This window comes from Aulonocara stuartgranti, assembly GCF_965226115.1.
Source record: "Aulonocara stuartgranti genome assembly, chromosome: 13".
Classification (NCBI taxonomy): Eukaryota; Metazoa; Chordata; class Actinopteri; order Cichliformes; family Cichlidae; genus Aulonocara; species Aulonocara stuartgranti.
This window is the reverse complement of record NC_138949.1, coordinates 22554306-22577777: the sequence shown is the minus strand read 5'-3', so window position 1 is coordinate 22577777 and position 23472 is coordinate 22554306. Positions and strand designations below refer to the sequence as shown.

The 23472-nt window shown below is 38.8% G+C and overlaps 1 protein-coding gene across 1 annotated transcript; it reads right to left on the bottom strand.

Moving 5' to 3' along the window:
- Positions 1-13203: 13203 nt before the first annotated feature.
- Positions 13204-22443, bottom strand: ubac2 (UBA domain containing 2). The gene is made up of 10 exons (XM_082557466.1): positions 22238-22443; positions 21718-21842; positions 20583-20702; positions 19717-19823; positions 19310-19433; positions 19170-19217; positions 16449-16557; positions 15558-15700; positions 14938-15084; positions 13204-14858 (listed from the first exon to the last, which is right to left on the bottom strand). Exons 1-10 carry the CDS (start codon positions 22266-22268, stop codon positions 14751-14753), a joined length of 1062 nt encoding a protein of 353 aa, XP_082413592.1. The 5' UTR covers positions 22269-22443; the 3' UTR covers positions 13204-14750.
- Positions 22444-23472: the final 1029 nt, after the last annotated feature.

The following is a 23472-nucleotide window of genomic DNA, read 5'->3' as shown; positions in this document are numbered from 1 at the left end:
ATCCATACAGGTCAAAACACTATACATGGAACCAAGTGGTCTCTTGTTTTGTTTTTTGTTTTTTTACCTGCCATCTCACTTGCTTTGGTGGACCTCTTTCCCCCTGCACTGCACATCCAAATGTGAAACTCTATCTTAACTTTATCTTACCCACAATTTTTAATGGATTGTCTTCAAACCACACAACAATATATTAGGTCTCAGGAGGGTTACCAAGGTGTCCTTAAAAAAAAAAACTTCGGAAAACCACCGTTACAACGTCACAATGATGCCTTAACAAACAGATGTCATCATATTGTAATAAAAACATCAAAAAACATCAAAGTTAGCATAGCCCTTGCCCTTCCGTGAGAGTTGCATGCTCTGAGTGTTCTCTTTTGCTTTCAGAAAGCAAACAGATTTACATATTTTAACAATAAAGCTGCAAATCTGAAGGCGCTTCACCATAATGTAACATTTCGTGCATATATAACTCAAGATGTGAAATGCAAAAACGATGGAACGCAGAAGTAACATTTATGTTACAGATATTCGTGCTATTAACCAGTTTCTCCATTTTCATTTGCAAATGAAAGCCATTCACTTGTGTCCCATAAACATGCACCAAACAATGACTAACCACTCTTCCCCTCACTGTCCTCCTCCGCTCCACACAAAATTTCCATTAACATCTCTCTATAACAATGGCATATTAAGCTTTGAGCTTAATTTTAGTTAGATGGGTTCACAGTAGGTCACCAAAACAGTGTTTTCAGTGTCAAAGCCTGTGCCGCTTTTAATGTTGACTCACCAGCTACGTTGTGCAACTACATCATCATCACTGTCATCACTCCAACTCTGAGTTCAATGGCGAACTTATGGCATGTGATATTTACATAATTAGTGGTTTAGAGTTCAGATGAGAAATTACTTTAGCCACATGCAAAGTCTTGATTCCACCTTTTCTATAGGCTGGTCTGAACACTATTATTAACTGTCCCAACTTAATCAGTGTGTCTACCAATATTCAATTTAAAGGAGATGAAAGATGAGGCCAAACCTTTTCTTTTCTTGGCATTTCATTTGAGAGCCATTCTGTAAGTGTGTCTTTTTTACGCGTTGCAATCTATAATCTGAAAATGTGAGAATATCTGTGTCAGATGAAGTTGGTTGCACTCTCTGCTTGTCATAACCTGTACTGTCAATCACATCTGAGCATGGCACTGCTTATCAATACAAGCTGCTTGTCTTTTACCTCGGATTTGAAGCATCATGATCCTCTAAATGCTACAGAAAAAAAGCCACCTTGGCACGTAGTGCTAGACAATAAAATTACCCTTCTTTTGAAAAGAAAAAAAAATCTAATCTGTCTGTTTGTCTCCTGTATACCACACATCCACACACAAACACACATTGTAACACATGGTTGATTCGGTACTGCTGTTCTGCCAGCAACATCATCACTCTCCTTCCTACCCTTGTCTCCATGGAGACAAGCTTCCAGAGCTGGCTGGCTCCAGACCGTTGTGAATCAGCACAGACTAAAAACGGAAGATGGGGAGGGGGTCTCTTTGTGTTTAAACATGACTGAAAGAACACTGTGAGCTCTGTGTTATCGTAGTCCCAACAGTGATGTGATCACAGTGTCCGAGTACTCCTGCAGACAGATGTGAAAAAGGGACCAGCAATACTCTGAAAAAAATGTCTAATTTTGAGATTTCATGCTTGTAGTGTATTAAATATTAAAAAAATTTAAAGCTACGTTTCATTCAGCCATGACTTGACAATATTATTACTATTTACATTTTGGTTTATTTCAGTTTTACATTAAAAATAATAATCCCTTTATTTCACTCGCCCAAAAAGATCAGATCTCATAAAAGCAGTGACTGGATTTTAAAATTTGCAATGGTAATAAGAAGTGGGACAACTATGGGCATCCCATTAAAGAAAATTTAGTCTATACTGTACTTTGTTTTTCAGTTATGCTAGTGGCATGGCTCCAGCAACTGCATTGTCATCCTGTGGGTTGGTCAAACTGCATATGCATATGCAAAATACCCTGCATATGTTGCTGAAGGAGCGAAAACTGAAGTTAGTAATGAAACTCATTGCACTTCAGCTACACATCTATGTGAATATTTGTGTATTTCATGTTTTTTGTTTTGTTTTGTGATGTACTTGTCAATCTATTTCATAAGTTTCACATTTTTCCAGCACCACCTGGAGGGTCTGAGTTTACACGTTCAGCACAGTCCAGTCTTTGCACACACTGTGCTTGTTCATTGTGACAAGAGCATCAAGACGCTCAGCAAACAGTCGTGTGAAAAATAGAGTACGCGGTCTCTCAATTTTAAGCTTCCTACTAGAGATGGACCGATCCGATATTACGTATCGGTATCGGTCCGATACTGACCTAAATTACTGGATCGGATATCGGAGAAAAATAAAAAATGTAATCCGATCCATTAAATATCACGAAAGCACCTCACAAAACTTGCAACACGCCGTAACTCACCTCAGAACGTTAGCACGTCAGAGCAGTATGCATCACGTGATAGAGCGGCTGTGGCATGCGGGACCTGTCGGTGGTCTGGATAGCATTTGGAGCTTCGCTAGCAACCCAGCATTTCATCTCCGACAAAGTTATCCCGAGAGAAGTAAAGCAAGTGTGTAAGTCCATCTCTGAATGTAAAGCATTCCTGCGTTAAGCTTAACAAGCGATATATGGAGCGACTGCCTCTCCTGCTGCTACTTCAATCATGAAACTGCTTAACGATCAGCTGATCGGCTTTTCTGTCGCGAGTCCGTCTCTCTAGTTTGTTTTTGGCCCACTTTGCACCAGAAAGAGTAAACCAGCGGCTGAACAACAGCAGCACGTTTAAGCTTGATCAGCTGTTGTTAGAATTTATTTAATATTACTTTCTACTCCAGGATCTTTTTCTACGTAGCTGACGCTGGTAACTGTGCAGGGGCGGATCTAGCAAAGTTTAGCCAGGGGGGCCGATAGGGCATTAACAGGGAAAAGGGGGCACAAAGACATACTTTTCTTTCTTATTCTCATTTAAAATGTCGAGCTTTTAATAAATAATTATCTGACACCCAAAGTTTTAATTTGATGTAAAATGAATAGAAGTCAATTACTGTATATAGTGACTATTAAGTCTAATATATATACCCTAGTAAGCTATAGTACTTTTTCCCTTTGGGAAGGTACCATCTGTGCAGTCTGCAATTTTGTTGAAGAAAGATGTTGAATCTATTTAATATTTCTTGAAAAATAATTGATTTCTGTGCATTTTTTTTCACACTGCATCAAATTAAGGTTGATTACGTCGATTAAGCATCATGAGGTGGAGCGTGAGGGGTGGTTCCCTATTTTTTATTTTTTTATTTTTGTTGTTGCTGGGAGTTGGAACCCTATTAGTTAGGTTGCTTAATATTTATGCTAAGTACTCTTTAAAATACCAGAATAGGGAGGATGGTGTAGGTTTAAGTTTATTAGATTGATCAGTATTGCTGAACTATGAAATGTTTTTTTTTGCATACAGGTATAACAGAATAGCTTTAGTGTAGTTGTTGTTTTAAACTTGAGTATGAACTTATACAAAATGCAGCAAGATATTTAAAAAACAGTTTTGTTGATTAAAAAACACTATATCGGATTCATATCGGTATCGGCAGATATCCAAATTTATGATATCGGTATCGGTATCGGACATAAAAAAGTGGTATCGTGCCATCTCTACTTCCTACACTTAATAAAAATATTATCTGGTCCTCATCAGGCTCTAAAACCACATATTACATTATTAAACAAAAAACTAGGCCAAAATACAGTTGCTTCGGTTCACTGAGGTTTATGGGCATTCATGCACAGCTCTCTTAAGGTCCCACCATAGCACTGATTGAGGTCTGGACTGACTATGACAATGCAAAACCCAGATTCTCTTTCAGTTGTTTCTGTGGTAGTTTCAGTTTCTATGAGCATTACCTGATCTGACCTTTTCTGGGACATCCACTCCTGAAAAGATTGGTAAATGTCTTGAATGTTCCACCTCTATGTAATCTTTGCCATCCTAGAATGACTGACTTTAAATTGTTTGCAAACTCGCACACTGATGGGCAGCAAAAATGTCTTCTGTAAGATTACTGCTAATGTCTTTCCTTCTTGATACAGTATCAACACACACCTGAATGGTCCAGGCCAGCAAACTGCCAAAACTTGTACCTTTATAGAGGTGCTTACATTTGTGATGATCACCTAATCAAGTGGATTTGATTAGCAGCACCTGGCTGCTACTTACCCTTGTAATTACTGTGAAAGCATTGAGGATGTACTCAGTTTTCCACACACTGCTATGCCATGTGTTGCTGTCCATCTGTGGTTGGAATGACCTAATTTTAAGATCTTGTAAGGACCTGAGGGCGTACTTTCGTTATCACCTGCACTTTATCCTGAAATGTGATGTATAAGGTTTCATATGAATTACATGACTAAAATTAGTTTGATCAAGAGATTTCAGACCCTCTTCCATGTTTTGCTTGAAAATTTTACTTCTATCATCTGATTTCCTGTAACATAGGTCAACAATATTTTTATGCCCTGAAGGTAGAGCTGCTGCAGGCTGCACTGACTTAAGCATGATGGTGGCAGCATGAATTTCCAATTAGCACTACTTAGAAAGACTGATGGAGCACAAACACAGGTAGGTTTAAGTAATGAGTAGGCAGAAAACACATGAGAGAGTAGAAGGAGAGAGGTTTGCTGAGATGGCCTCACTGATTGCTGTTCAGTCAAGAGAACATCTTCCTGCTGTTTATTAGTTGTGCAGAAAGAAACCAGGATCAGCTCTAAGCTTCCATGATAAATGAACTGACAGCTGAACGTTTCCACAGTCAGGACAATGTTGGAACTGTTTAGTGAAGTTGGTTTTAGACCGGATGTAATGGATCTGCTGTGTTTGTGTATGAGTTTACTGAGAGAAGCAGCGGAAAAGAAAGCTTTCATCAGCTTAACACCTTCACCTTAACTACAAGCATGAATGGGAACTTTGTGTTCATCATATTTATAGACACACACGCACACGTACACACAAGCATGCACTCATGCACAGATGCATAAAAATAAATGCACTCACGCAGGAAGCATGCCTTCATGCCATACCTTGTGTGTGTACAATTACAGAGGAAGTGAACCTAACTAAAGGTCAGAGGACACCAAGAGATTCCTGGGAGTGTATTCAGTGCTGTGCAGGGGCACTGAAAGAGCAAGGTATAGTTTATAAATTAGCAAGAGAGTACCACACAGTGTTTCCATGCTGGTCAACATCCAGCAAATGTTAGATTTATTGAGCGTGTCTGTGGTGTATTAGAAATTCATTGTGGGTAAAATTAGAGCTGGGCGATATGAGATTTTTTCATATCACGATATGTTTTTTTCATTTCAGGCGATAACGATATCTATCACGATATAAGCCAAATAACTATATTTGTAAGATTTAAATGTGCCGTTGCTCACAAGTAAAATGTGAAATAATCAGCAGCTTGTTTTTATTTAAATATTTATTCCCCATAATAAGTTCAACAGGGTAGATGTACTTAAGGAACATGAGACTTTTTCAGATAAATAAAGGCAAATATTGCAAACTACACAAAAGGCAGCCGCTAAAGCGTTTAAGTTTCAAAATAGAACAAACGAAACAGACTAAATTGTCAATTCCACTTAGAAACAAAATATTAATTCTAAAAATAAATCTTAGTTTGTTTTACAGAAGAACAGACAAAACTGACTAACTTTTGTCAATATCAAATAAACTGAGAACTAAAAGGAAATTCTCAATCTCTCCTTGTTGTATAGCTGAGCTTTTCAAACAGTTTTAACAGTTACTTTAGTCTGACAAAAGCCGAATGACGAATTAGCGCTTCCAGTCAGAGACTGAGGCTACGTCCACACGTACACGGGTATTTTTGAAAACGGAGATTTTCCGTTTTCGTTTTAAAAAATAATCCCGTCCACACATAAAGGCAGAAATGAAGGAAAACGCTGCTATGAACATGCCAAAGCAGCAGGTGGCGCTAGATTCCTAACCGTGCAGAAATGTTGGCCAATCAGAAGTCTAGAAGCCTCGGTGGGAAAAAGTAAACAAAGCTGGGGCACAGAAGCAGAACCGAGTCGTATGTGTGGAGGGACAGTAACTGTGTGTATATGTAAGCATTTAAACACTGCAGAGAGTAGAATTAACAATAACAGTATTGTAGAAATTCATTTCACCGAAACAATAACGTGGCGCACAGTGTGACGCATGCACCAGTTTATTGTATTTCCAGACTTGCTTTCGGCACATTTACAGTGCACGCTACTCTGTTTTTTGTCAGACTTGAAATAGCCGAAATACCTTCACACTACGGAACTTCTTTGGCTCTTCCGTTCAACAATCTCTCCGGCATTGGAACCATCATCTGTTTTCTCTTCGGTCACGCTCGGTTGATTTTTCTAGTCGGCACACTCATTTCCTCCATTACCCGCTGGCTGCTTCCCAAACAAACACACGTGCGGCTTGGCACTTGTGCTATACGGTAACAAGTCACGCGACGTGACGCTGCGGCTGTGATTGGTTCGGCTCTGCGCTACTTAATTTGGATTGGCTGACCTTTTTTTTTTTTTTTTTTTTTGAGGACAAGAGCGGCGAGGTCTATCGCGATAGCTTAATTTCTCTATCGAGTAAAAGTTATATCGCGATACATATCGTTATCGTTCTATCGCCCAGCTCTAGGTAAAATATAGTGAAAAGAAATAACAGAAAAAGCTCCGAATTTTTAGACGACACTGTGTAGGACAGTTGCATTTTCAGGTGGTGGGGGGAAAAAAACCTAAAAGCTAATTCTGATGCATCCATTTATTCTCGTAGCCACTCATCCAATTTATTGTAATGGGGAGTGAATCCCAGCAATCACTGGATGAGAGATGGTTTACACCTTGCATAGGCTGCCAGTCTATCATAGGGCCAACATAAAGACAGACAACCACTTATATTCACAGCTATGGCCAATATACAATCACCACTTAACCAAATGGTGGTGTAATCAAGGTTTGCATGTTCTCCCTGTGCCTGCATGTATTTTTCTCCACCAGTTTAAAAACACGCATGGTTGTAATATGAATTTTCCTGCACATGTTTATCTAGGTGTCACCTCAAATTAATCTCCTCCCTGTCACACTATAAAAAGGGGAGATGATCATGCCTTCAGTGAAACACAAATGCTGTTCATCTGCCCCAGAGGAAGGACGAAACTTGTAGACATGAATAAGAATAAGCTCGATTCAGTGAAAGCTGCTAGTCACATGTGACTGAAGACAGAGTAAATGGTGTAAATGGTGTTTTTTACTGGTTTTTTGTATCCCATGGTTGCAAATTACTGGATTTTGTGGGGTTTCTTATAATTGGGCTTGGTCAGGTCCAGGTGCAGCTGTACTGAGCGATGTCAACAAACCAAAGCAAAAGAAAAAAGGGGGGGAAAAAGTTGCACAACAACAAGCTGTCATCATGGCTAGAAGATGAAAAACAGGTCGAACAAAACCACAGATTCCAATGTGAACCTAGCCGAGCCCTAATGATTAAAGAAGATTGCTTTTCTTTTGACGTAACCAAAACAAGCACAGACTAAACAGACCATAAGTGGCACACAGGACCAAGCACACAATGAAAGTGAAATGCCAAACCTCTGAATAGCCTGCAGGCAGGTACACAGTTGTGGCCCATTAACTATGAAGTTTCAAAAAAAAAAAAAAAAAGACTAGAGCAGAACATCAGTGGCCTTTGCCGCTCACTCTCTGCCCTAGGAATGAGATGAGAACAATCTCACATGTGGTGCGCGGAGCACTCAAGTGCGTACATGCAGGCAGACATACACGAGTACGTGCAGTACTGCTGCAAAGACACATCAAGCAGCAAGTGCACAAGACATGGTCAGTGTTTTTTGTTAGAGGGAAACAAGCAAATAAATGATGTCATTATCTCAAAGCGCATAAGCTTGAATATTATTACCATATTAGTGGGAGACATTTGGCATTCTTGCCTTCCATAATGATGGACTGGCAAGTGGGAAAGAAAAAGAGACAGCATTGTTCTGTATAACATTACACTCATACAGCTGATATTTCATATTTTAGTTATGAGACATGCAAAGTCACAGTGAGACACTTCCATCCCCCCAACCTCCCTTTTTTTTTTAGCTTCATCTTAAACAACGTCAGGGATACCTGGGCGTGTTTCTGCAGAAGGCGCTCCCTCAGGGCACTTCCCTGTGCATGTCTGTTAAAGCATTAGCCTACAGGAGGCATACAAATGATCGTGCAGAAACATGAAGAGAGCAGGCAGCGGGCTGTAATACGGGGTCCCCATGGCAACCACACAAAACGGCATGCACTCACCATGGCAACAGAACGGAGACATCGGTAGAGCTGGTGATGGCCTCTGGGTGTTTGAAGTGATACACGCGGGCCATCAGCAACCAATTCAGTCACGCCGAAACATAAACGCTAACACATTACGTTAGTGGGTAAACAATGCCCTTTCTCCCCATAAATAAATTAATTTGAACTGGATGAATCCAGTAATTAAAAAAATGGGTCAGGTTGCTCTCCTACACAGCTTTATTGCGTGTGTGTGTGTGTGTGTGTGTGTGTGTGTGTTTTATATTAATTTTTCACTTCTACAAGGTGACGTTAGCTATTTTCCTGCAGAAGCCTGGTCACTGTTTGTTTGTTGTTGTTTTTATTTTTTAACAAAAATAGGATTTATTAGGTCTAAAACTAGGCATTACTTTTACATTACTGTCAAACCCATTTTAGGTCATGGATCACATATAACATAACCTGATCTCCAGTGGGGCTGACCTGTGAAACTGCTGGATTATTAAGTAGCTCTGAATTGTTCATTGTTCAAGTGTGAATGAGAACAAGTGTATTCTGAATTAATTTAGACAACGTGACAAAATGCCTGAGGTGTCTTGAGGAAAAAGAAATAGTAAAGTATGTCTCAGTTTCAGTTTTACACATTCAATCTGTCTGTCATTACAGAACTATGCTGCTGTCCTAAATCAAAGAAACACATCAGCACAGCTTTGCCGAAGCAACCTGCTTCAGTGTGGTATGGCAGGCTTTGGGTAATGTCTTTGTCATGAAGACCCTAAATTGAATTGAATTATATTATCAGTTCGAACAACCATTTATATCTCTTGTAACCACATAATGCTTTCTGATGTAAAAATGTAGAAAAAATAGACCCTCTATCTTTGCTTTTTACAGTTTCCAAAGCTATGTAGTGACACAAATTGGATCACTCTTCTTTCAATGACTCCCTTTAGGAGTCACCACACCAGATCTGCTGCCTCCATCTCACCCCATCCCTAGTGTCCTCCTCTCTCTCCTCATTCACTACCAGAGATGGGCAGTAACGCGTTACTTGTAACACGTTAGTGTAATCTGATTACTTTTCCCAAGTAACGAGTAAAGTAAGGGATTACTATTGCAAAAACGGTAATTAGATTACCGTTACTTCCCGTAGGAACGCTGCGTTACTGCGTTACTGCGTTACTAAAACCATGATTTTTTTGCGAGAACGTCTCACGACAGTGACGTAAGCGAGTGCGCCGTTAGTGACAACAGCTGTGTGCAGATCAACAATGGATCACATATCGATTGTGGGAGAGAGTATGAGCGTGCAGCGTTTAAAGCATGGAAGTACTGACCTTACTTTGAGTTTGATTCCATAAAAAGTGACAAAAACATTAGTGTCCGCTGTGCGTGGGAAGAAAACTTCTTTTTACAGCGAAAAAAAACCCCTAAACTTCCAAGCAAGCACCGAGTGCGCAACGACGTAATGCGCAACTGACCGCGGCACACCTGCACCAAGGTAAACCTCCGCCTACCGCAGTCCTGCTTTACAGGTGAAAATAGAGCAAAAGGACCGCTTAGTCTTTGACTTTATTTATTTTCTGCTGTGTTTTACTTGCATCTATTTGAAAGAGTGAGTGTAAACACAAAAAATATTTTATTTTATGTGCTGGAATGTGTAGAAAATAGGTTTAAATGTTAAACTAATTTATTCAAGTCAGAGAATGTTGCATATAATTAAATTTTTGCTTGATGCATAAAGTTAAAAGATTAAAACTGATAAAACAAGTTTTAAAAAGAGACTTTTCCATTTGATTACATTTTGTATGATGGATTATGCAGAAAAAGTAGAATTGGGCTGAAAGCTCTATCGCTTTATCACCTCTTCAGGTTGTAAATCGTGTTTTTAAAAAGTAACTAAGTAATTAATTACTTTTGAAAATAAGTAATCAGTAAAGTAACGGGATTACTTTTTGGGGGAAGTAATCAGTAATTAGTTACTGATTACTTTTTTCAAGTAACTTGACCAATACTGTTCACTACACCCATGAATATTGTCTGTGGTCTTCCTCTTCCTGTCTGGCAGCTCCATAGTCAAAATCCTTTCCCCAGTATATCTACTATCCTTCCTCTGCAAAACAAACAATCTTACTAACTTCATTTTTGAACAACTTAACCTGGCCATCCCTCTATACTTATTTCTAATCCCGTCCATTCTGGTTGATCACACTGAAAATCAACTCTGCCACCTCCAGCATGGCCTCCTGTTTCTTTGTTAATGCCATAGTCTCCAAATCATACATCCTAGCAGGTCTCACTACCATCTTGTGAACCTTTGCTTTAATTCTTGCTGCCATCCTTCTGTCACAAATCACCCCTGGCACTCATCTCCACCCACTCCACCCTGCCTTTCACCTCTCTCTAACACTGTCCATTGCTTTAAATGGTTTGCCCCCGGTATTTAAACTCATCTAACTTCACTACCTCTACCCCTTGCAGTTTCAATGATACACCTTTCTCCCTCTCATTCACACATAAAACTGTATTCTGTTTTGCTTCAACAGACTTTCATTCCTTTTCTCTCCAGAGCATACCTCCACATTTCCAGGGTCTCTTCCACCTGCTCCATACTCTCATTTTAAGTCACAATGTCATCTTCAAACATCATTGTTTTTATTTACTCAGTGGAGGTGGCAGCACTTTCAGTCTTTCTTTGTTTTAGCTACTAAACCAACAGAGTAAAGAGTGGTATCAATGTTCTCATTCAACTCTAACAAGGCAATCAATGCATTTAACTCTATGTCTGTATCCCAATGCTTATTGCAATTTACCTGAAAAGCTAATCTGCACCAATAACCAACTAAAACTTGCAGCTGCAGTTGCAGTAACACAAGGACACAGCTGACTCTGCTCCTATTACAGCCTATCATAAAGTTAAAGTATATCATGATGTACAATAGAGTAGGCATTGTTTAACAGAGTCACAGGCAGCTTAACTGAAATGACAAATATCCCCACACAACTGCTGATGCTTCAAGGTCACAGTCAGCTGTACTATAAATGGTAGTGGTTTTCCTGCCAGACAAGGAGAAACCCCCTGAATGTAGCTATGATCTACGTCATCTTTCTGTTACTATTGCTGCTGATCTTCCTGGCTAAAAGCGGGGTTTTTAATATAAACATATGAGATCAAAGCAAAAAAAATAAAAAATCTCCCAAAACTCCAGATTATAAACAATGCGTGATTAATGTTGTGCATTAAATGGGCATTTCACAAAAGGATCTCCATAATGAGGCTGGTTGTCCGTGAAGTTTTGTTTCTTATTAATCATTGTCTTTAATTAAACCTCAGTAGCACAAAGAGATCTCAATCACTGAGGTTTAAGCAGCTTTTCAATTCAGGAGCCATTAAAAGTCGCACCGCTTGACTGGTTTATATATCAGCTGAGGCTGAATAAAACTGTGTCACTGTGAGCTCAGGAGGTCTTTCGGGTTTTTTGTTTTGTTTTGTGGTTTTTTTAAATGGCATCTCTACAATATTTCTGATGGGATTTCAAGTCCAATAAACGTGTGGTGAGAAATTTAGGTGGCCCAAAGTATAATCTGTCCTTTATTTTTATTTATTTATTTTAGTTATTAGTTGATGAACTGTGTGATTTTAAAACTCTTTGGTGTGAAGACGTGCATATTTTCTCTGCATTGATATTCAGTCACCCTGGAGCGAGCCTGTCTGCTGGAGCTGTCTACTTAATGGGAGCGGGTGGGTGTGGCAGAGAACTAACTGGCAATAACAACACCACGGGTCTGACTCGATGTCTCCATCTAGTGATCAAATGAAGCTTATCATGGGGAGGTACATTAAAAAAAAAATCAATAACAGCAATTATGACCACCTTTAAAAAAGAATAAACGTTTTTGAATCGCGTATTGTTAGATTGCAGTTGAATGATTTTAAGTAATATCTGCTGCAGTCACTTTGGGGGTTTCCTATTGAGCATCTAGCTAAGTGATATATATTGATCTTCATTAAAAAAAAAATAAAAGCTATGTACAGTTACAGCACAGTTGCTCTAATATGCACAAAAGGATAGAAATCTTAACCCTGAATTTTGATCTTTATAAATCACATTATTTCTGCTTTAGCTTGTAATGTATAATGGCTTATATTTTGCAAACCACTCATGCATGCCTCCCTTAATTCTCTTTTGTTCCTTTTGCTTTTTGTGCTACTAAAAAAAAGAAACTGATACCTCAAGAGGAAGTGAAATTACAAACTCAAAACAGTGAAAATAAATACGAGGTTTTGTTTTTTTTAGCAGATAACTGAGCCCATGTATCATCTTGGCAAAAGGCTGCCATCATGTGTTAAAAAGTAGCATTATTACCTAATAGCAATCCACTGTTAAGCCCACAATAAATGCATAATGTATGCTTTCTGGCCACTTTGTCCACCTGTTCAGCTACTCATTGATGGAAATATGTAATCGGCCTTTTAGGGACATAGACATGTTCAGAAAAGCCTGATGAATGTGGCATACAGTTTCAGTTTCAATTTCACTCTATTTTAGAAACAACTGAGCCACTGGGATCATTCCACACAATCATGTCTAGGGATTACAGAGAATGGTGCGACAATTGTTACATAGATTAAATTGTTATAATGTGGGTTATATGGGTTAAAAATGGTTTAATGACTCCAACAAACCAAACTAAACACTTAAATGTCATTTTAGGATTAATGTTTCGTCAACTTATGACTCGTTTTAAACACAGGCTTGTTTTATTTTTATTTTTTAAAGGTAAATACTCATCACCATAACACATAATTCCATCATCAAGTTGATTTATTTGACAGACCAAACATGATTCATTACAGTCCATCAAAAAGTTGACCATGCAACAATTCTGTCATCACATCCATATATTTTTAAATCACTCTCCAAAAATACAAACACAAATGACTCTTCTCAGTGGTCATATATTATCAATATTATTATGCACAAAATATAAAACTAGCATCCATCTTTGAAATCGATATACTGCTGATGCAGTATTACTTCTCTTGCATGTATATTTATATACACAAAATTAGTGACTATGCAACACATAGTCGCCTTAGACCTCTCGCCATGATATTGCATAATAAATATGAACCGACTTCTAAGACTTAGTTTGAATTAGACAGATGTGCTGGCAGCGAGAAAAAAAAAGAAGACTCAGTTAAGACACAATAAATAACCCTTCAATGTGTTTGTGCATACAAGAGCATGAAATAAAGAAACAAAAATGGTCAAGGGCATGAAACATGACCTCCTTGAAGGCCTTCTGTGTGTCTGTGTAGGTGCACTCGCATGTGATTGAGATTATGTCATTAACAGAAAAGTCTCCTCAGGGACCCTGAGATAGCCCATGTAGCCAGCAAACAGCCCGTCTGTCCACAACACTGTACAGTACTTGTAGAGTTAAAATGGGCGAAACCAGCCAACCCCACAACAGTTTGGCTCTTTAAGTATCTCTCAGTCAGGCTAACTGCTTTGTTAAAACATCTCAAGCAGGAAAGGGTTGCAATCTGTTACTTCCATGAAACACTGCCAAAGTAAAAAAGTAAAACCTGTGTAGTTAAATCATTGTTTAGTAGGTTATATTGTTCATGTAGTTTTTTCTCCAGAGTCCCCACTAATTTATTTTAATTTTGCCAGCATGAAAATAAAATAAAATGACAGCAGCACAGCTGATCATTTAGTGCACAAAAATCTTGCACTTTTTTCCCTTTTCACTTCTAACCAATTATCAACATCTAGAACTCTGGATACACCGGACAAAACATTGGGATACAAACTGTATTTTACATAGCTACTGTATATGTTGGCCTGTGAGATGGCAGCTGATTTGTCAACTCTGTTTGAAAGAAGTAGTCTACCTTTTATTTCCACCAATGGACTGGAGAATGTTATTTTTAAGATGTACTCTTAGAAAAGCTCTTGACTTGTTTGATTTTTGTGTTTTGTTTAGTTTTTTTTTCAGGCATCTTGTTAAGTTAGAGGCCTGACTCACCTTCCTTGAGCAATGACGTCTGTTTCACACTACAACAGCCATCAGAAAGCGATGACGCAAATGACATCCACTCTGTGCTTCACACTTCATTCATCAGCCTGCTATCAGGCTCAGCTCCTGTTGGGGCAGCCTAACACTGCTTCAGGGGAGCAGTGACACTGCCTTCATATAATCTGTACAAATTTTCTTTGTCGTCTCCTTTCCTTTATTTATTCTCTTCGACTCTGAATTATTTGCTTTCTGCTTAGCTTTTCGCTCGTCTGCTTTGGTTCCTGCTTTCTCTTTCTGTCACCTCTTTCCCCTCACTGAGCTGCTTCCCTCAGTGTTGCAAGAGGAAGTTTGTTGCCATATTAATGTCATTATTTGAAGCTCTGAGCGCCTCGAGGGCATCGATCCTGGAAAAGCCCATTTCCACTAAACGTGCAACCTGTAGGACACAAGATAAAACCAGCTCAAACTTAAGCACAGAAACACACACATACAGGAACACTGAAGTAAACGTCTACCTGTTCTTCTGCTACAGGGGAGTTGTCCAGAAAAGGTGGCTGTGTGGATTGGTGGGCTTGAGGCTGAGGACGGGGCTGCACCGGGACGCGGTTCTGTCCTCTGTGTCTCAGTGAAGGGAATAACCTTGTCCACTGTAGCAACCCGCTCTGCACAAATACACAGACAAAAGCAGTATCTAATACTTTGTAATACTAATCACTTCCATCTAGACAAGAACCAATTGAATACCAATATCAGATATCTGTCAGATACTCTGATAGCTCAGTGATTGTATAGCATACATCCTTAATGACTTAAAAAATGTTCCTCTTCTCATGTTTTCTGACTCTTTTTCACTAGCTCTGCATTTGGCTAAGTTCAGTGTCACTACTGGTAGCATGAGTTGATATCTGGACCCTACAGACGCTACACAGGAACTTTAATAACTTCAGATTTGTGCAACTACCTACCTAAATGATCATGGTTAAATGTCTGACTACAACCGTAACTGTAAGCATGCTTCCCTCTTTCTTTCATTGCTGTATCGCATACTGTCATGTGGCCTTAGAAGCAAAATCAATATCTGAGAAACTGGGTGGTCTATGCATAGGTTCAGTTTTAAGTCTTTGTGTGCATCTACCTGTGGCTGTTGTCTGGCATTCGTCCTGGCCTCGTTGTACTCGGCCAGTAGCAGCTGTTGGTCGAGCAGCTCCATCCTCTGCTGCCTCTGAACGTCAAGAGTGGCACCCATCCCCAGAGGTGTCTCGCTGGTAGGTTGGGAGCCTTGACAAACACAGATATAAACAACAGATTCGTCTTAAAAATATCATAACATATCTGTACACGAGTGGATAAGTGCTATGAAGGATCATTTAGCACAAATTCAGTTTTTCTAAGAGGTTTCAGCACCTCATATCCTATATAGTGGTGAACAAACTAGATTACTATTATCATGTTTCACTTCAGTCAGGGAACAATAGTTAGGGAATTTGACATTGTTAAGCACTGACTATTTTGAGGCTGATAAGCACTCTAAAAGGCTTAAAAATCAGTGAGCGGGACATTAGGGATTAGAGAGGAAGAGCTACTTAAAACAGAACATTAAAAAGGTAAGTAATCTATCGAGGAAATGTTTTAAGAGGTAAAAGTAATCTGCACATTAACATAAAAAGCTCATTTTTGGTTTAACTCCATCTGTTCACACATTATTTAATAAAACTTAATCTATGAGTTCATAGATTGGTGAGCTGACGACAATATCCCATCAGCCTTTTATAGCTGAGAGGTAAAAATCTTTTTAACCAGCAGTTAAAAAGATTAGCCAACAGTGACAGCGGTACATCTTATCATTTTAAGTCACTCTGTGTCACAGCACTAGTCAAATGCCTAAAAGGTATGTATATTATTATTATTATCATTAAGTCAGGCAGAAAGAGACAACAACCCCACGTCAGGCTCTGCAACTCTCATCCTTGTAAAAGGGATTTAGACAGGATTTGTGTTTGTTGTTATTACGAAAGGATGGACTCACTTGAAAAGACTGGCTCCAGAATATATTGTCCAATACGAGACACCCAGATGGGGACAAACAGGATCTTCTGTAACCGTAGGACACTGGAGTGGTATAGTCCACCTGAGATCTGAAAGGCATATTTATAAAAGCACATGTGGACATAATACAGAAATAGCAATCTTTACTGAATAAAGATTAAATTACACAGTAGAAAGTAAGGAACAATATTAAGTGCTTCCACAGATATAAACTAGTATAGGGCAGTAAGTAAAGCTCGAGTTAAAAATAAAAAAATAAAAAAAATGTGCCTCTCCAATAAATCCTTTGTTTATTTTCCTCAGTTGCTTTAGTGATAAGATGTCAAAGTCTATGATCATGTCTTCAAAAGCTTTGCTTGGTCTAATCAGCTTTCCAAATCTTAAAACCCTGTAATGTGAAAAAGACAGTCACCTCCCCTTTTTTTATTCCAAGGATTTAGGCATAAAGAAAATCATAATAATACAGCCTGAGATGAAGAACGTGTGTCATATTACACCTAATCATTATTTATTTAACAAAACTTAAGCCAAAATGGAGAACCAGTGTCTGAAAAAAAAAAATCCCATATCATGATTCAATAGCTCAGGCTCTCACTTCCTTGCAGAGGATTTCTGGGAAGCTCTTCTTTACAATGATTCTTCAGTCCATCGAGGTTTGTGAGTATTCTCTCCAAGATCCTGCCACAGCATTTCAATTAAGTTGAGGTCTGGATTTTAACTGGACCATTGCGACCCCTTGATTTTTTTCTTTTTCAGCCAATTTGTTGGTGATTGCTGTACTTTGGGAACACGCTCTTGTTGCCTGACACAGTTAGCTAAGCTAAGTTTTAGCAGTTGGACAGATAGCTTCACACTTGACTCTAGAATACTTTGGTATACAGAAGACTTGATGGTCAACAAAACAAACCATCACCCCTCTACCACTGTATTTGAGAGTTGGAATGAGACGTGTATGCTGTGTTTGATACTTGCTTAATGTGGAACTGTGCATTATGGCCAAACATCTCCACTTTGCTCTTGTCTGTCCACAGAACATTGCTCCAGCAGTCTTTGTTTTAGATGCAACTTTGCAAACACAAGCTCTGCTAACATGTCTTTTTTTTTCTTTATTCAAATCAGGCAACAAAGTATATATCTCATTTACATTGACATAGTTTTTTTTTCTTTTTTTCTATTTTCCCCTTTTCCCTTCCCCTCCCCTCTTTTCCCCCTTCCCTTCCTTCCTCTCCCCATCCTTTTTACATAAAATATAACTACCATTATATAAACAATCATATCTATGTCTATACACACACATTTATTATCCTAAATAAGTATATTCAAAGGAGGGAGAGAGGGGACAAAAAAAAAAAAACCCAAAACAAACGAAACCCCCCCCCCCCCCCCCCCAAAAAAAAAGAAGAAAAAAAAACACCTGCGTAGACCCATATATATAATCTTGGAGCAGATATGGGAGGAGGCCATACCTCCCAGTTTTACTTATTAAAGTAATCTATAAAGGGTTGCCAAATTAGGTAGAACTATTTAACATTATCTCTTAATGAAAATTTAATTTTTCCAACTGTAAATGATACATTGTGTCTCTTAATAAAGCAGAATGAGTTGGGGGGGCTTTATTTTTCCAATTTAGAAGTATAAGGCGTCTTGCAAGCAATGTTATAAAACTCAGAGCACGAATTTGTTTATTATTTAAGTTTTTAACTGTAGCTACACCAAATAGTGCCATTACTGGGTCTGGGGGGAGTTGTTTTTTAAAAATATCAGACAGAGTTTTAAATATTTTAGACCAGTAGGTAGCGATATTAGGACATGTCCTTTAAATATTTTAGACCAGTAGGTAGCGATATTAGGACATGTCCAAAACATATGTGACAATGAGGCAGAATTCTGGCCACATCGATCACATCTTGAGTCAGCCCCTGGAAACATCCTTGAAACCTTCAATTTAGACAGATGGAGCCTATGCAGGACCTTAAATTGTAGTAGTCCGTGCCTTTTTTTTTTAAAGATGTGTTAGCAAACTCTTCCAAAGAAGCCATATTTTCTGAGTTTTTTAAACTGTACAGTTATAAACTTTAACATTTAATATGGTTATTAAGCCCTGAGATCTAGCTCTCGGGTGTTTTGTCATTTTTCTGAGCATTGTATCATGTGACCTTGGGTGAATTTGTTGTATGAAATTTTTTCCACTTGTGAATAATCTTTCATTAGAGAATGATGGACTTCAAATCGTTTTGCATTTGCCTTCCCATATTGATGTGCAGCAACATTCTCTATTCTAAGATCATTGCTGATGTCATTCTTCCATGGCATTGTATTAACAGACACCTGAATGCTCCACTGACAAACCTTCTGCCTTTATAGAGGTGCTCACACTTAGATTAGCATCTGTTACTACTTATAAATTATAGACTTACATTAAAACCTTGGAACTGAATGTAGGCAGACTTTTTTTCTCACACGACTATATATATTTTTTAATCAATCAATCAATCAATCAATCAATCAATCAATCAACTGTTTGATTAATACTGAAATGCTTATATCCTTTGATTTTGATTTCCTTGATTCATACTGCACACAGAGTCCTTGATGATCACCATTATTTATCCCTCCTGGTCATGAATAGCTTATTATGTTTTAAATGCTGGTACACATGCTAGATATACATTCAAAAGACAAGAAGAATTTATTTACTCACCAATCCACTGAGTGCAAGGAGCCACATAAAAGGGCTGGAAGTCAGCAGCTGTATCACAAAGAACAGGATGATAAAACAGAGATTAGTAAGAATTCAAACTTAAAAGTGAAACAGACTTCCACGTGTCCATAGGGATTTACCTGTAAGCCTACTATGTAGACCAGGGACTTGTTGGTGATGTGGATGCGACCCAGTACCTGTGTGACTGGCATCCTGGGGATCGACAGGTAGAAAGGCACAAACAGAGAGAAGACTGGTGCAAGCCTGTGGGAGGCGAGAGGGAAAAATCAAGAGGATTGAGGTTTGGGCTCCCTTGTGAACTTATATTGATTTTTATGCATTTTGATCTTTTATGTTAAGTTTACATGTATGTAAATAAAACTGCCATTGTCTCTTTTGTGGAGGTGGATTGTAAACTGATTATCTAATACATCATGAATGATGAAACAAAATATGTCATGAAAACTGTTGTCGCAGGCTATAAAACTGAAAAAGTCTACTTTTATTTTAGTGATGCTGCACGTGCGTTATAATAAAGTCTACTTACAGTCCCGAAGGCAGTTCTTCCACCTCATAGTAAAACAGAAACTGGAAAGCCTCTGCCAGCAAGAAATCCATCAATGCAGAAAGACACCAAGTACCAAAAAGAAACGACTGGTAAAGGGAGAAAAGAGCACCATATAAGATTATCAGAGCAGTACATACCTATAAAAAAAAAGAAGAAGAAAAAAAACCCCTTCACACTGTATTACATAAGATGAGTTAAAAGTGACTGAGACCATAAACCTGGTCTCTATCTAAAGTCACAGCTGGGGAGTTTCACTTTTCCACAGACTTCTACAATCAGGCTTCTTTTTATTGGTGGCCATTACAAAGACTAGAGGTTTAAGGCACTTCTAATTTATCTTTACTGTTCATACAGAGATGTTAAATCACTCTTTTATATGCAGCCCATGAGTCTAAAAACATTTGCACAAACACAAAGCCACCTAAATGAGGAAGTTATGCATTTTCTTCCCTAAAAGGTGAATTCAAAACTGAGATGAAACTCATACTGATTCTGACTGATGATCACACCTATGAAATAATTCTAATTTGGAGAGTCAAAGGAGCTTGCAAAGAAAAGCGTCTGGACTTCTTTAAGTTGCTTGAAGACGTTTCACCTCTCATCCGAGAAGCTTCTTCAGTTCTAAGGTCAAATGGTGGGGAGTCCCAGATTTAAACCTAGTGGGCGTATCCCCCCACAGAGGGACAAAAGGACCCCCTGATGATCCTCTAATCGCCTGAGCCAATTTGGGGAATAATTTTTAATCGCTTTATACAGCACCATCCACTCTTCACTCTGGTTCAGCTAAATCTCTGGTTACACTCCTTCCTTAAATGTTTTTATCTATCAATAGTTTTTATACTTACAGCAAACTTCCTGGTGCCAAACCTCCTTTCAAAGATTCTAAAGTTGTAAATGAGCAAACTGCTGCAGAATGAGTCCTTGATATCGAGACACACCAGCCTGGCACACAATAATCTCCACACCTAAAACAGAAGGGACGGAAGAGTCATACACAGACACTTGCATCCAAAACATACGAAGAACAAATAAACCCCTGTATAATAATGCCTTTTATGTATATATTACACATATTATACATATGTGTCCCAAATTTGGCATACTATCTCACATTTCTGAACCAAATACTAGTACATTTTACCATAAATTCCAACAAAGGTTTTATTAAAAACAAAAAACAAACTCAAAATCCATTTAGCAACTTCTCTTAGCACAAATAACATCTCCCCAAGCTCAGACTCAGATGTAATCATGTGACCTAAATGGGGAATTTTAGTTTCGTGATAACAGGTCATTACATATGACGATAAGATAATTCCTGTCACACCACACACTTCTGCATGGTTGATGGTGTACTACTGAGCAACATAACCAGGGTTTGTGTAAGCAGGCTTGACAACAGTGTATATCACCTTTCTTTGTCAACCCATGCTTTCTGCTTCGGGATCTTACATGCTACTCAGTATATTCAGGTTTAACACTGTCCCACCCCCTGAAGCAGGAAGCATGGACATCTCTTTGTTAACTTTCAGTTAAGAAAGTAAAAGTAAGAAAGTAACTTTGTTGACTGATTATTCTTTGTGATAAATAACCTACAAACTTAATCTGTTTTAACCTGTGTTCTATTAGCTGTGTAAAACAAATATGGTGACAAATTAGGACAAGCATAAACAACATTTATGTATTTTCTGCATCGCCAGGATACATGCAAATTCTTGGGACAGGAAATTTACTCCACACACTTTATTCTGCAGTTCAACAGGCAAAATGGATTTCTTCAGCAGACAGTCTATAAGCAAAACTTCAGAAAGAAGAACAAAGCTGGTGTCTGTCCTCCGAGACAAGGTGTGTTTGTTCAGGGTCTTTAGTCCTGGATCCTTATTGTTTCACTGGTGTAAACTATCAGATAGCACTAGGTGTTGGTTTTAGCGTTCCCTCTATGTTTCACCCCCCAACACACTTGTAGATGCCGGGCCGTACCTGATGCTCCTGTGTGATAGCCTGGAGGTGGTAAACAAACAGGTCTTGGTACTGTGGCAGCAGGGTGAGCATCACAGTTAGCCCATTTAGAACCAGAAGAAGGCTTTTCGACAGAGGAGCCTTGTCTGTCAAAGACACACACACACACACACAGTATAATTAACAGCAATGTACAGCGTCGCTTTGTTCATCGATTTATCTAATATTCTTTAAATATTACCAAGAGTCGTGAAGATGGAAGGGCTTATTTGTATACAGAGGCGGGGCACACATAGACACACAGCCACCTCAGTACTACGAAGTTAGCATAATATTCACTTTATTTGAACTTTGAGGCCTTAGCTGAACAAACTGAATACTTGGAAACGTGTAACATAAGGTTCTAATGAACAAACCGAAGCGTTAACTGATAGATACCGTTCAGAGTAAATGAATGACAGCGCAATGCTAACGTCAGGTAGCTAAGCTAGTAGTCCGTTGAGACTCGCTGTGGTTTTAACGGCAAATTCACGATACTTACAAAGGCCACGAGAACCGGTGGTTGTGAACATAACGTCCAGGTATGTTACGGTGTCCAGGCGACGGCTGTCGATCCAAATATAGCGCCAAAGTGACACTAAAACACCGAAATAAAGTTGGAGACAGGATCCATGCTGTAACCGTGGAAGGAAAGGCAGGGCAAAGGACTCCGCTACGGAAGCCCGACAACAGCTAAAAGGTTTCTCTCGCAGAAGCCCCAAATGTTAAAAGAAATTCGTCCTGTGGGGGTCGCTGTTGTTCTGTGTTGAGCCCGGGAGAAGTCTCGCTGCTCAGACATTTTTATGGATGAACTTCAGATTCAGGTTCAGCTTCAGGTTACTTTATTTGTACCCACAGGCAGGTTTGGTCTGTTGTAGTGAGTCATTCATCCTTACGTGTGCATTTTCAATACATACACAGATCACAGATAAACACATGCTTAGAGAATCCACATAGCATCGTGTAGGAAAGCTACAATATGTCTATCTGACTGATAGCTGATGGAAGAAAGCTGTTTTTAATATTTGATGTTGTGCACTTTGAGACCAAAAGCCTTCAACCAGTAGGAAGAAATTGAAACCTACTATGCAAACGGTGCAAATCATCAAGTAAAATCAAACCAACTGGTGTAACCATCTGGTGTATGCTGGGTTCAGTCTGTCAAACCATTTAACAATTTCATTAAGTGAGTTTGTGTTCTTTACATATATATATATCAATTACTATGAGACCAAGGAAAGGGATAAAACAGATTCAGTAAAAGCACAGTAAAATAATACCATCATGGTTTTATCAATCTGGAAACAGGAAAACCTTCTCATGCACGGCAGTCGCTGATGCCCTTTTTATAAGTGCAGCTTCACACTCATTCGTTTCTGTGAGCGTTTTCTGATTCGTTTTGCCATCAGTTCCTGAAGACATGCCACAGCTCACTGTTTTCTGTTGCTTCAAGTGCTTCGTAGATTAAAAAGTTTTAAATTAAATTTTATTTGCATCTACTATGATAAGAAAATGCTGTATGTTGCTCAAAAGAGCAATTTTATTTTAAGGCACTCATATACTATATTGATACTCAAATACCCATATCACACCATCTCTGAGAGCCGGGTCACCTCCATCAGCCAGCGACAACCATTAGGTCTGTATCCTCAGGTTAAAAGCTACTCCAATAACAACTGGGTTTTTGTATCCATGATGAAATATCAGGCATTTCAACAGTACAGATGCTGCAGCTGG